The sequence below is a fragment of the Aspergillus novofumigatus genome (genome assembly GCF_002847465.1).
Source record: "Aspergillus novofumigatus IBT 16806 chromosome Unknown P174scaffold_13, whole genome shotgun sequence".
Taxonomy (NCBI): Eukaryota; Fungi; Ascomycota; class Eurotiomycetes; order Eurotiales; family Aspergillaceae; genus Aspergillus; species Aspergillus novofumigatus.
The window spans coordinates 88,109-100,648 of record NW_020194286.1 but is presented as its reverse complement, the minus strand read 5'-3'; the positions used below and the strand labels follow the sequence as shown (position 1 = coordinate 100,648).

Here is a 12,540-nt window from a genome sequence, read left to right as displayed (position 1 = left end):
GGACCCCAAGCAGTGTTTCAAAATTATACAGGAATAGATCAAAACACGTATCAAGGCTCTACTCACAGTACCGGGTGTTACTCTGCTTACGTGAGATTCTGAGGCTAAGGTTTAACTACAGTAGAGCAAGCTTGAGTCTTAGTGACCCCCAGGGATTCACATTAGGACTGCTGATTAATCATGCGGCCTGAAGTCTCTGGATCCATATCTCAGCAGGTCACTCAATCAACAAAGATCGATGTTCTGAAGGAAGATATACGAAGTATATACAGCTAGCAGGAGCTACGTTGTAAAGATGGGAGTGGGACTACCAAACAACGCCACCAAATTACTAAACACATGTACTGGTGCTGCAGAGTTCGGTTTGGTTTCGTTGGACACTTCAAAGGGTGACAGCTAAGACAGCAGTTGGGTGCTCACATAGTCCATACCAACTTTCGAACACTCCTCCATAAATCAGATGTTGGTTTGAAGCATACTCCTTCACTCACGGCCCCATTCGGCAACAGGCCTGTCTCTCAATGCAAGGAGTCCAAAATCGGTAGCGTCATCCTGAGCAAACGGATCATCCAACTCGGCAGTTGTAGCGTCGATGTAGTCGCGAAAGGCAGCTGAATTTTCAAATGCCGTGAGATGAAGAATATTCTTCTTTTTTCAGCCACAGGTTAGCAACACAGACTTCTGAGACCGCATAGAAAGGGTACGCACAATATCTGTTGGCTCAGAGTTTCTGCGCCTCGCACATGGTCTTTTCTTGAAGATCAGGTACTCTGCAAGAGATTGCTTGGAGCTTGCGAGTAGTGACGGATCTGTACCATCAGGAAGGGCTTCCTCTAGAGCAGGCATACGATTTTCATCCGTGCCTGCCACTTCATTGTCATGCTGAGGCGTATCAGAGGTTAAGGCAGTCTGTGCCCCAACGGCCGGCTGCTGTTCCATATAAGGCACTTGCTGTGCTATGCGGACCGCCTCTTGTCCCATGAGAGCCGCCTGGCGATGCAACCAAGCGGGTTCTGGCACGAGGACGGGCCCCTGTCCTTGATTTTCTGTGGCGAATTGCTGCCCAGTAGTATTTATGAAGATCTGCTGTGCCTCAAACCAAGCCTTCCAGCGTCTCAAGCGACGATGATCCTTCATGCGGCGTTTAAAAATATCCCCAACGCTTTGGCCCTGCGCGGAAGGTGGTCCAGGATTTCGTCCTTGCTCAACATGTTCGGGTATCTTATGCTCGCCCGAGGCCACTGGGGCATTCGTAGCGTCGGCTACACGCAGGCCATCGTCGGTGTTGTTATTCTGAACCTGTTTCTGATGAGACAACACAATTTAAAATGTCTTAATATGAGCATAGTCACACTCACGTTTGGGAGGGTTTGAACCCGACGATGTCCGTTGACTTCGCTCGGTTTTGTCGAGTAGTCTTCCATCAAGCTTGTTGGAAAATTCAACTCCTTTTCAACGTAATGAGCCGCAGGAAAGCTGACTGAGCGCGATGGTTGCAGTCTCAGATCAACTGTGTTACGTGGAATCTCAATTTGAGAAGAGTCGGCTGGTTGAGGATCATCAGAAGAATGTAGAGATCCTGGATAGGCGGAATGCTTTGGGGCAGTAAGTGAGTGTTGAGAAAAAAGCTGAAGTGAATGTGAAAACCTTTCTCGAGGGTCAAGGTCAAGCAAACATGTTTTTGCACGGTGAAAGCTTGAGCTGGTGAAGTCCTGTGAAGTCCGGAACACTCTAGGTCTTCTTTCTTGAGTCAGATCACACGGAGCCCTTGCCAATAATTGTGACCTCGATTGCCGGTACGGAAGACATGACTTGTCTATAGCCTTTGAAGAAGAAGCTTGTAAACTAACAGACTCATTTAGCAGACTGGCTCTACAGAAACAGTCGGTATGTTGATGCGGCCCTGCACTCCTGTCTGTCATATGGAGATTGCCGTCAACTAAGGAATTATGATTGCAATTGCAATGAAGTCTATCTGTTAGTTTCTCCTTCCCACTCGGATCCTGCGACATGGCGGTTCTTTTCATCTCAGATGCATGTAATCCACATTGGGATTCTTTGTCATTTGATGGCAAGGGAGATGAGCCATGGATGTCCTGAATATTCTCCTGCAACAAGCTGGTGTCGTTATTTGCGTCGGATATTGAACTTGAGATCGACTCTTGCTCCTCTCTGCCTGAGATAGAGTTAATGAAGGGAGCTCTCGAGTCTATGAAAGGTGCGCCATCACGGTCCATGGCACGACGATGTACGGGCGGTTGGGGCAGCTGGGAGACTCGAGCTTTCTGGCGGATAATCGTTCTTTCAAGGTGATATTGAACGTCTTTCTCGGAGAGAACTATAGATGTCTGTCTGAACCGGATCATGACGGTGCGTGGTGGATTCGCTAAAACGGAGGAGGATCACTGCATAGAAGGGCCATGTCAAGAATATTGACGATGACTCGCCGTCAAAGTGCAATGAATCCGTCCGTGATACTTGTTTACCTGACTCCATTTGACAAATGCAGAAAGCCCATTCGCGATATAGAGATAAGCCGGGAAGGAGCCGCGCAGTCGATCTTCGTGGTCAGCTATTTATATATTTATATAGTTTCGAGTTACCCTGCATCCACGGAGAATAGAGCAACTGCGTGGTAGGTAACGTGCTTGGCAATGACATAGCCCAATAGAACCACTCTAAAATAGGGTCTAATACTTTCACTGTGAGAGAATGCATGTAGTGCACATCATGAGATAGCTATCCACTGCATCTGCATACGTCAAGTTGAATGTGGCATCATGCTTTATGCCTGATACCTCAGGCATCAATCTATATCAGGCACAGCCAAAACGACAGTAGGTATCTATATCAGCGCAATTACGGTAGCAAATAACCTAGTCAAGTTCATCTCAAGGTTCGAAAATAAGCTCGTTACCCTACAAGAGACCCTCATCTCCAGCATTCTTTTCTCTTCTGTCTTGTCATCGCTGTCCTCCAATCTCCCTCATTTAGGCCCCAACTTGACTCAGCCTCTTCCGCTGCATCGCTACGGAGTACCTGTTATTATTATCTTTTTAGTCCCCTCCTCTAACCGCTTTTCTCATTTCTCTGGCTTACGACCTGCCGTTTCCTATATTCTTGATTGCTACTCTTTCTGTTTCCTTCGTTTCCTCGCTCTTGTCTTCATCAACATCGACCAGCTGCTCCCCCCTTTTCGTCTTTCGTGGTTGCTTTGGCTGTATCATGCATCACCCACTACTCCCCCGACCGCCGCCATAGTCCGTCGGCCACCCCTCTTCAAGTCCATTCACTAACGCAACGGGCGACTAATATTTCCCTTCTCTCGACATTTTACCCATATTGCATCCATCACAACCGCTTCTTCCTCCTTGAGGCCGTTACGGTGTCCGTGGCTTCAGCAACTCCACCTGAAATCGCTCTCTTCTTTGCTACCTCCGCCTAGATCGAAGCTTTCCCCTTGGAGTCCCGATTCGCATTACCACTCTTTCTCCATTGCAACCTGGGTCCGTAACGGGCCATCCACCATCCGTGCCCATCATGGACGGGGATTTGAGTCTCTCCCAGTCTTTGGGGGTTTACGGATTGCAAATCCAGATGATTCCTCTTTGCATTCATCTGAGGATACATCAACTCCAACTCCGGGCGCCGGTACCTTAACCACGGCAGCAGAATTAGCTCGAGCTCCAGCTCCAGACCTAGAGCGCGAGTCGACGATGCGATCGGCGTCAATACAAACCTCGAATGAGCACGATCAAGAGTCTCCTATCCTCTCATTTCCTGAAAACTACTCCAAAACCTCCGACGACTTCCTCCTCCCTCCTTCGGACCTACCACAGCACCAAACTCCGCAATACGTCCCCTATACACCGCAACATCAACAGCAGCAGCAACAACATCCTCCTCAGAACTCCTCCTCGCGCCCTCTATCCGCTTTTTATCCGAACGGCTCCTCCTCGACGTTAGCCCGCGAAGGCTCCTATCGTATTCGTACAGATTCTGCTGCCTCCTCCGCCTCGGAAAGTCTAGCACGTGCAGAGTCCCGAGGTGGTTCTGCTGCCTATCAAGCTGGGGTTCCGGTGCGCGATAACAGTCACAGTGACCGCTCTTACCGGTCTGCGCATCGTGCCCCTGGGAATGGGCCAATAATGCGTCAGTCCTCACGGGCTCACGCACGCGGCGGAGGAGCCTCACAACTGGCCGGGTCCCCTTACGGCATGGAAAATGGACCGCCAACGAGCAGTGAAGACTGGCAAGAGCGTGGTGCAGCCGTCTCCGTCAGGCAAGAAATTGATGCTAATGGCAAGCCGGTCGCGCGGTATATCAAAAAAGGGGTCCGCGATTTCTCCTTCGGACAGACATTGGGAGAGGGTTCGTACAGTACTGTCGTATTAGCGACGGATCGTCAGACGTTGAAGGAATATGCGATCAAGATTCTCGACAAACGTCACATCATTAAGGAGAAGAAGGTGAAATACGTCAACATCGAGAAGGACACACTGAATCGGCTCACAGAACACCCCGGCATTGTCCGACTCTACTACACCTTTCAGGATGAGCGCTCGTTGTATTTCGTGCTGGATCTCTGCAAGGGGGGCGAATTGCTAGGAGTGTTGAAGCGGATGACTACCTTTGATGAAGAGTGCACAAGGTTTTACGGTGCTCAGATTCTTGACACAATCGACTACATGCACAAACGCGGCGTTATTCATCGCGACTTGAAACCAGAGAACGTTCTTCTGGACAGCCAAATGTACATCAAAATCACTGACTTTGGCACGGCAAAAATCCTTAACAATCAAAGGAAGACCGATCAGAACTCAAGTGGGATGCCACCACTCGACTCCTCTGAGATCCCGGAAGATGAGCGGGCAAGCTCGTTCGTCGGTACGGCAGAATATGTCAGTCCAGAGCTTTTGACGGACAAGAATGCCTGCAAGGCTAGTGATCTGTGGGCGTTTGGCTGCATAATCTACCAACTCCTGGCCGGCCGTCCTCCGTTCAAGGCTGCGAACGAGTACCTGACTTTTCAAAAAATCGTCGCGCTTGAGTACGAGTTTCCTGTGGGCTTCCCTACGGTTGCTCGAGACCTCGTCGAGCGCCTTTTGGTCCTTGACCCGGCTAGGCGTCTCCCGATTGAACATATCAAGAACCATGAGTTTTTCCAAGGCGTGAACTGGGGCTCGGATTTATGGACCCGGAAAGCACCCCGTCTCAAGGCGTACGTGCCTCCACCTCGTGAGCCCATCAAGCTTAATGGGGGTGGTGACAATGACAGTTTCCCCCCATTATCTCCACGGCACCTTCGAACGCTCCCAATTCCAACGCCCGAGTAGTGCCGAGATTGGTAACAGAACTGCCTCCTCCGAGTCAACTTGATATTGAGTGGTCCCCTGTCCTGACCAAGACCAATGAAAGGATACTCAAATTAGGAAACTGGATGGTCCTTAGCTCTCCCGCCGGCCATAGTCCTGTCTCGAAGAATGGGGGCAGTGAAGTTGAAGCGCCAAAAAAATTTTCGCGCTTCTTCGGTGGGAGTACGACAAAGAAGCGGCAGCGTTTGGTTATGATCACTTCCTCAGGGCGGATCATCATGGCTGCGGCCGGAGGGGACGACAAGAAGGCCAAGATGGAGCTTTCTTTGCTCGCGCAGGGGACGTCCTATCGTAGTGCGACGGATTCGAAAGGGTTTTCATGTTGGGTTGTGGATACGGTATGCTCATCGTTGCTTCCCTTCAAGTCTTCTTCTGCTAAGTTTCATGCGTACAGCGCGACAAACATCTCGTCTTTGAAGATCCAAAGCCGTCATCGAGTACCATGGGTGCGACCGCGTTGTCTGTCCAAGAATGGGTGGATACGCTAGACCGTGCGAAAGAGATGGCTCTAGCTCAACAGAGCAACGGGTCCTACTCTGATGAGGCATTCAGAGATTTGTCTTCTGGATTATCCAGCCACGCTAACACACTGGATCGAAGCTCGGAGCTTCAATCCGAGGGCGGCCCGTCTGGGCGGGCAACCTTGGTCAAACCTCAGCCTAACGACTCGGATTCAGTCAAAGGGCGGAAAAGATTTAGCAGACGCCATTCCAAGAACGGCCTGGCGGCAGTCTTCTGAGCAGCTCTTCCTATCATTGATGGTGACTTTATCAATTTATTCTCGAAGGGTCTATGCTCCGCTCATTGGGTTTCCTCTCTGATGTCGGTCCTATTGCTTTTCGAGCCCGTTGCCTAGCTATTAGCCCTCAGACCTCCGTGGCCTCTTTCCCCTCGACCCAATCCTAGGCAATCTCCAAAATGATGTCGGCAGACGCTATACTTGTTCTTGCTTGGCCTGTCTCGCTCGACGTGTGGATATCCGAGTCTCATACATGGCCTTCTCCAGCCGTATATTCCCCTTTGATCATTCCATCGCTTCTCTTTTGTTCACAACTGTGAGAATTCCCTTTGTCTGGTAGAAAGATCTACTTTGATATTGCATTTCTGCAATGATGAGCGTGTTTTCCGAATCGATATTGCTGCATCTAGATGGGCAGGCGTATGCATCTGTCGCTTGTCGTACTGTTTTATGTTTGTTCTCTTCTCTTCTCATCTACCTCCTTTTCTTGACTTCTCTTCTCCGCCGTACCTACTCTACTCCGCCGACCTCCCGAGCTATATACGGGAAAAGGACTCTAAAGCCTGGTCGAGCTTCGGCTTGATCATGGGACAGAATAAGTCCTTGCAAGTGGACGACTTCTCCGACTATTGGCTCCTACCTTCGCACTTTTTTCTGCCTCAGGTTGCTTTTCTGTTATTATACCATTCGGTTTGTTACACTGAGCGGGCTTTTTTGGTTCTCGAGATCCTTCTTTTCTTTCCCCCTTCTTCTATGCAAATTCGTCCTCCTTTATCCAAATAGTGATATCTCTCCTTTCCTCATTTCCTTCAAATCCTGTTTCTTCCCATCCATACACATTGCTGTTCCTGTTACATAGCTTTTGTCAATGCGATCATATAGACGAACATCATGTTCGGCCTCTATTGTCTGAATAGCTGCTCTACCCTTTTGGTCTATTACAGGATTGCTTTCCCACCTGCCACCGCAGGGAGTTGGACAAATCGAACAATTGTATCTTACTGATCCAAAAGAGCCACGATAGACACCTAAAAGATAATTATTACCAGGTCCGCAAATCGATAACTCATGACCTTCTCAGATTTAAAATGTCTATATACTAGGCAGTTCACGTGATACGCAAATATGTACTCATGAAGCCAGGAAGAAAAGTATTATATAAACAGCCAATCGATTCGTGAATCGTCAAGCTCCTGTATCCAATCAAAATCATCGTCGTCATAGTCAGTCGTCAAAGGCGAGCGGGGCGACTTTTCGAAGAGCTCGTCCTGTTGAGCACGTCGCCTGTTCCGCTCCTGCCGCCGTTGATCCCGTTTGCGCCACATCAGGCTGAGCACCCATGCGGCGTTGCGGACGTTGACGCTCGTGATGTCGTAGTAAAGAGCGCGGAGTTTCTCGAGAAGGAAGGGGCGGTGCGCGGGATCGCGGCATTCCGCGCCTGCGATGAACGTGGGCCAGATAAGGCACTTGAAGTGTGGATCGGCGACCGGGATGAGTGCAATCTGGTGGATGAGGAGGTTGGTTATTGCGCCGTGATCTGGAGGAAGTCTGAACGAGGTGGTAACCATTGAACTACGTTCTGACCGTGGGCGGGAGAGGACGCGGCTGGCGTAAAGATAGACGGCGGCCTTGTAGATGGTGGCGAGGGCGATGCGCATCGATAGATCCTCGAGGTAGAGACAAGACTGCATTGATTCGGCCCACGCAACCGGGTCAAAGGCCTGTATGTGTTCGAGGAGGGCCTCGGGAGATTGGGGCGGCTTGGAGTCGTCGGGCAGAAAGACCGAGGAAAATGACATTGTGTGTTGCGAGATAGGATCCTTGTCAGGCGCCAGGAAATGTCCAGCCTCGACGAAGAAGATGACTTCGAGCAGGTAGGCTGGGCAACCGACCCAGGAGGTCTCTTCCAGACGCTTTAGAACTGCTGGGCCCATAGTGGAGGAATAGAAAGGCTGCGTGAGAGAGCCGGGGCGCGCAAGGGTGGATCCCATTAGCTGAATTCTGGCAACTATTAATCAGCTCTTATCTGAGTAGATGGATTGATCAGGAAGCGGGAAGGCTTACAGGAGACAACCATCAATGGCAAAGGTGTCCAGCCAGTTCATCATGCCCTGCGCGTGAGTCGGAGACTCTGATTGTTGCCGGCTCTTGAGCAATTTCTTCGCTCCTTCCAAGTGATACTTCCAAGCACCGTCTCCTGACTCGATAGCGTCCATGAGAGCGAGAACCATAATTGCTGCCAATGTCCGGTTATCGTTACGCATGATTGGATCACAGATGTCAAGGGAAAGCTGACGAAGAGCGCGTTGCTTAAAGCCAAGAAAGTGCTCATAGTCCTTGGAAGAAGGTCGCCTGGCCATGGAGCTTATCACAGCTCGCTCCACCTCTTCCGGAGAAAGCGCCGTGTCGCCATCTCCCGCAGTGTCTGAGGACCAGGGCAATGAGAACTCAAGGTTTGTCAAGATTGCGTGATGCAGAGCACCTGTGGCAGCGAGAGCATGGGCGAGGACAGGGGAGTCGCCAACCAAGAAGGTCAAATCACGGTACGGATTTCGGACATCGGAATACAGCGCAAGATAGCTCACTAAATGCTGGTTGACTGAAAAGGCGGTAAACTGTTAGACAGATCCACATTCTGCTACCCAAGGCACGAGAGGCAAGAGGGTTAATGACGTACAGTGAAGGATGTAGAACCTCGACAGCGGGCTGAGATCTTTCAACACAGGGTCCACCAGCCCCCAAGGCGTCGGGATATAGATAGCGGCAGGAGTAGTACATTGTGTGGAGACCAAGCCGCCAGCGGTGCTTATTGCAGCCTCACTGATAGAACCAACATCTGACACACTTGGCGTTTCATCCGCCCTACATGTCGCAAGTCTGTCCGATTCAATTGGAGCATGAGCTTCCGTGGTGGGCGGTGGTATCGCACAGTCGGCGAGCGTGGTATTCGCATCGTGGATATCAGTCTTTTGAGCTTCTGCAGCACCCATGACATCATCAAAGCTGCGTCCCATCATCTTTCCTCGACTAGCAACACCGCCCTTGACCCAGACAAGAGGTTTACGATATCCCAGGCACTCCTTCCCCGCATCGCGACATTTTCGACAAGTGGGGAGGCCATTGTCGCAGATAATGCGGCGGCGACGGCAGGTGTAACAGCCTTTGGTCATGACTTGAGAGATGTCATAGACTAGCGGCTGGTAGGGCTACCTTATGCAATGCTGGACGGATTGCTATCCTGTACAACCGAGATGAGAATATCCGAGCATGACACTCGCCATAATTGAGCAGGGTGTCAGGAAAAGTCGAAGGCCGTGTGTGCTTTCTCAAACCACCAAACCATCTCTTGAGGTGGACGAGACTGTCAACTCAAGTAAAGAATAAATGCTCCGCAGGACACTTGTTTGGAATGACGGATTATCCGATGTCTGAACGGAGACATGAAAGGAGGAGCCTGGGGACAATGACGATTAATATTTCGGTATCGATAGGTGGTAAACTGCGGGCTATCGGATGAGTCATCATTTATGACTAAGGCAGTTTACGCTGAAGAGCGAGTTAGATCAAAACTCCGGCCTTGTTTCATACGCCTCAATACATAAATTACGGTATCAGATACCTAAGGTACCTACCTATTTATAGAGGTACATTCATTCAATCCACCCGGGTATATCGTAGGTGTACCATCATCAACCTTAATGATATCGTAGGGAGATTCTTAACTCCTTATGATTATGCTTGGATGCTAGTTTATTTTGTAAAAGAAAATAAGGGACGCAATTTGCCCCACTGTGTTGTGGAGTCGGTCCTCCATGGTACGGATACTCCGTAGTCCGCAGTCTACCAAGTAGGTACCTGGACGTATGTACTTCTAGATGTTGTGCTTCTGTGTGGATATTTGCCGCTTGACTGCTACGGAGTACTGCTTCCGTCTCTTTGTTTCAGCTTCTGAAGTTTGCTAATGGTCTCTTTGTCCGGGACCTTCATGGTTGCATCGTCTATCTAGATACTCTCTAGTCTCACCTTAGTCTTCCCTCGGAAGTCACTCGGCTTATCCATTCCACGAGGGGCGCAACATATCGCAGCGGGGAATGAATCCACTAAAAATCACAACAAACGACGGTTAACTTTCTTTAGCACGATCTTATCAAGCAGTCAATCCCTTTGTTTCCCTGTTTTCAACCAGATTGCTTTGGGTCAATCGAATATTAAATGAACACTGCACGCCGTGTCCGTCACCTAGTGGCCTCTCAAGCGCCTGAAAGCTGAGCTTGAATCGGAGGCCATGATCATTAAGCCTTTTTCCACTTCCGCAGTTGAAATGGTCTCTCAAGCCCAAGTTCTTGATCGCTCTGCGCAGATGCAAGGCGCACCCTCTTCTGTGTCGCGTCATTCGCATAGCGGTCGCCGCCATCGCTCGAGTCGTTCTCATCATGGCGGTCCTTCTCATCAGCCGCAGAACGATTTTCCAATCTTCACCCACACTGGTGATGTTGAGATAGTGATACGCGCCGGTGGACAGGAACGACGCTATCTTTTGCATCGATTGATATTGGCACAATGCTCCGGGTTCTTCGAGGCCAGTACGAGCGAGGGATGGTCGCGACAAGGCACAGCGCGGTCTCAGCACATCGACACGGGGGTAATGTCCCGGATCAGCGAGGATAACTCGTCGCTATCCAACGGATCAACCCTTGCGCAATCAGAGAGCGGCGCATACGGAGTTCACCCAGAAAAGCGGAGGTGGAGATACGAGTTGGACTGGGAAAATAAGGCGGAAGACGAAGAGCCTATACTTGTCCAAAAGGTCAGTCTGAACAATATTGATACCAAGTCCAACAACTGACGATGGTATGAGAATATAGCAGCCAACGTTCTCCAACGTCATAGGGAGCGATGCCGTCCACTATCCACCGTCGATGACCAAACCTTCGAGCGCGCAAACTGGCTTCATCCGATCCATGGCAAATCTAGCAGGGATGCAATCCGTGGTCAACCTGCCTCACACGGCAAATACAGTAGCTGTGGAGATGGATCCGATTATACGTGACTATGACAATTTGTTTCGCCTGTTCTACAATTATCCTCCTCTTCTCAACAGTGTCAACATTGCGACTGCTTATGCCGAGTGTCGATCTCTGCTTGCGCTTGCGGACATGTACGATGCCTTGGCGGTTACTGGACCTCGAGTAGACCATCATCTCCTCGGATTCGGATCTCGACTATTTAAGCAGATTGCCAAATACCCTCCGAGCTACCTCAAGTTGGGGTACCTCGCGCGCAGCCGGGTCATCTTCTCCGAGGCACTGATTCACGTTGTGGGCCAGTGGCCCGCGGCTCTACCGCATCTTCGCAACGGCTCGTACTCGCCGCTCCCGAACTCTGTTCTCGATATTATTGAGGACAAAGTCGAGGATCTCGAAGACCTCAAGGCGCGCGTCGACTCGAAGCTTCTGCGGTTGACGCTCACCACCTCCCGCGGCGAGCGCGTCACCCCTATAAACGCATATCTCGACTGGCTCGCCGTCTCCCTGTTCCGCCAGTGGCTCGTGGACAACACCACCGCTCCGCCGGCTCCGATTCTCAAAAACTCCTCGACGAACCGTCTGCCCGCCACAGGCGCAAACATCAGCGCCAGCGCCAGCAACAATACCAGCCGCAGCCATCGCACCCAGGAAACCACATCGCGGGCCTCTCCTCCCTCCTCCCCTCTAACCCCAGCACAGGTCTACCGACTCATAGGCTCCCCCTCGACACAAGCCTACCTCTCGCACGACGAACTCAAAAAATTCCTCAAAGTGCACCCCACCCCGTCGGCAGACTCGCTCTACACCCGGGACATCCTCAAGCGCTTCGAGCGTAAAATGGACGAAATCAAGCGGCTGGCCCGGGAAATCGTCAAGCCGCTCCTGAGGAATTTTCTGGAGTTGGACCTGAAGGGTACCGAGCTGGGCGACTCGGCGCTCGGCGCGTTGCCGTATCTCACCTGCACGAAAGTCGAGGACGAAGATATCCCTTGGGATTGAGGAGTGACGATAACGAATAATGATGCTTATACGCGCTTTCCCTTCTGATACGATTTGATTTGAATGAATAATGACACGGCCGCTTCTGTATGCGAAAATGGCGGAGTTTTTATTCTGTTGTTTCTCGGCATGTCGATACGATCACGATACCCCTGCTATATTATGCCATCTGATTCTAGTTCCTTCCCTTCGTTAATTTGCCTGTATCTAGGGCAATGCGTTTATTTCCGTTGTGATAATGTCGCTCTTCAGCTTAGTTAGGCTGTAATACATTCGAAGTATTAACTGCTCTTCTGTGCAGGTCATCCATGTCGTAAACAAACATTCAAAGCATCCAGTCTTTAATATTTGCGAGCGCCAAATCAACGTGTCCTACATATTGTACAGCATAATACAGCGG

At 50.5% G+C, this 12,540-nt stretch overlaps 4 protein-coding genes across 4 annotated transcripts; 2 read left to right on the top strand and 2 right to left on the bottom strand.

The window, feature by feature from the left end:
* Window positions 1-375: 375 nt before the first annotated feature.
* On the bottom strand, window positions 376-1,864 carry P174DRAFT_516452 (uncharacterized protein). Its single transcript, XM_024832338.1, has 3 exons — window positions 1,359-1,864; window positions 709-1,299; window positions 376-648 (listed from the first exon to the last, which is right to left on the bottom strand). Exons 1-3 carry the CDS (start codon window positions 1,422-1,424, stop codon window positions 484-486), a joined length of 822 nt encoding a protein of 273 aa, XP_024677114.1. The 5' UTR covers window positions 1,425-1,864; the 3' UTR covers window positions 376-483.
* A 1,852-nt stretch (window positions 1,865-3,716) lies between these two features.
* Window positions 3,717-6,114, top strand: P174DRAFT_425872 (PDPK1 family serine/threonine-protein kinase; the record flags this gene model as incomplete). Its single annotated transcript, XM_024825328.1, has 3 exons — window positions 3,717-5,277; window positions 5,337-5,713; window positions 5,770-6,114. 3 exons carry the CDS (start codon window positions 3,717-3,719, stop codon window positions 6,112-6,114), a joined length of 2,283 nt encoding a protein of 760 aa, XP_024677113.1.
* A 1,067-nt stretch (window positions 6,115-7,181) lies between these two features.
* On the bottom strand, window positions 7,182-9,560 carry P174DRAFT_508090 (Zn(II)2Cys6 transcription factor). Its single transcript, XM_024831422.1, has 3 exons — window positions 8,792-9,560; window positions 8,179-8,713; window positions 7,182-8,115 (listed from the first exon to the last, which is right to left on the bottom strand). The coding sequence occupies exons 1-3, from the start codon at window positions 9,282-9,284 to the stop codon at window positions 7,269-7,271; spliced, it is 1,875 nt and encodes a 624-aa protein (XP_024677112.1). The 5' UTR covers window positions 9,285-9,560; the 3' UTR covers window positions 7,182-7,268.
* A 470-nt stretch (window positions 9,561-10,030) lies between these two features.
* Window positions 10,031-12,430, top strand: P174DRAFT_516449 (BTB/POZ domain-containing protein). The gene is made up of 2 exons (XM_024832337.1): window positions 10,031-10,921; window positions 10,980-12,430. Exons 1-2 carry the CDS (start codon window positions 10,400-10,402, stop codon window positions 12,138-12,140), a joined length of 1,683 nt encoding a protein of 560 aa, XP_024677111.1. The 5' UTR covers window positions 10,031-10,399; the 3' UTR covers window positions 12,141-12,430.
* The last annotated feature ends 110 nt before the right edge of the window (window positions 12,431-12,540 follow it).

Excerpts from the sequence above, each read along its gene's own strand:
- P174DRAFT_516452 (XM_024832338.1), bottom strand. The coding sequence starts at position 1,424 with ATGGAAGACTACTCGACAAAACCGAGCGAAGTCAACGGACATCGTCGG. Across the intron at positions 1,300-1,358 it reads GGGTTCAAACCCTCCCAAAC|GTTCAGAATAACAACACCGA; the intron begins GTGAGTGTGACT and ends CATCAGAAACAG. Across the intron at positions 649-708 it reads ACTCTGAGCCAACAGATATT|AAGAATATTCTTCATCTCAC; the intron begins GTGCGTACCCTT and ends GGCTGAAAAAAG.
- P174DRAFT_508090 (XM_024831422.1), bottom strand. The coding sequence starts at position 9,284 with ATGACCAAAGGCTGTTACACCTGCCGTCGCCGCCGCATTATCTGCGAC. Across the intron at positions 8,714-8,791 it reads GAGGTTCTACATCCTTCACT|TCAACCAGCATTTAGTGAGC; the intron begins GTACGTCATTAA and ends CCGCCTTTTCAG. Across the intron at positions 8,116-8,178 it reads GCCATTGATGGTTGTCTCCT|AATTCAGCTAATGGGATCCA; the intron begins GTAAGCCTTCCC and ends AATAGTTGCCAG.
- P174DRAFT_516449 (XM_024832337.1), top strand. The coding sequence starts at position 10,400 with ATGATCATTAAGCCTTTTTCCACTTCCGCAGTTGAAATGGTCTCTCAA. Across the intron at positions 10,922-10,979 it reads AGCCTATACTTGTCCAAAAG|CAGCCAACGTTCTCCAACGT; the intron begins GTCAGTCTGAAC and ends ATGAGAATATAG.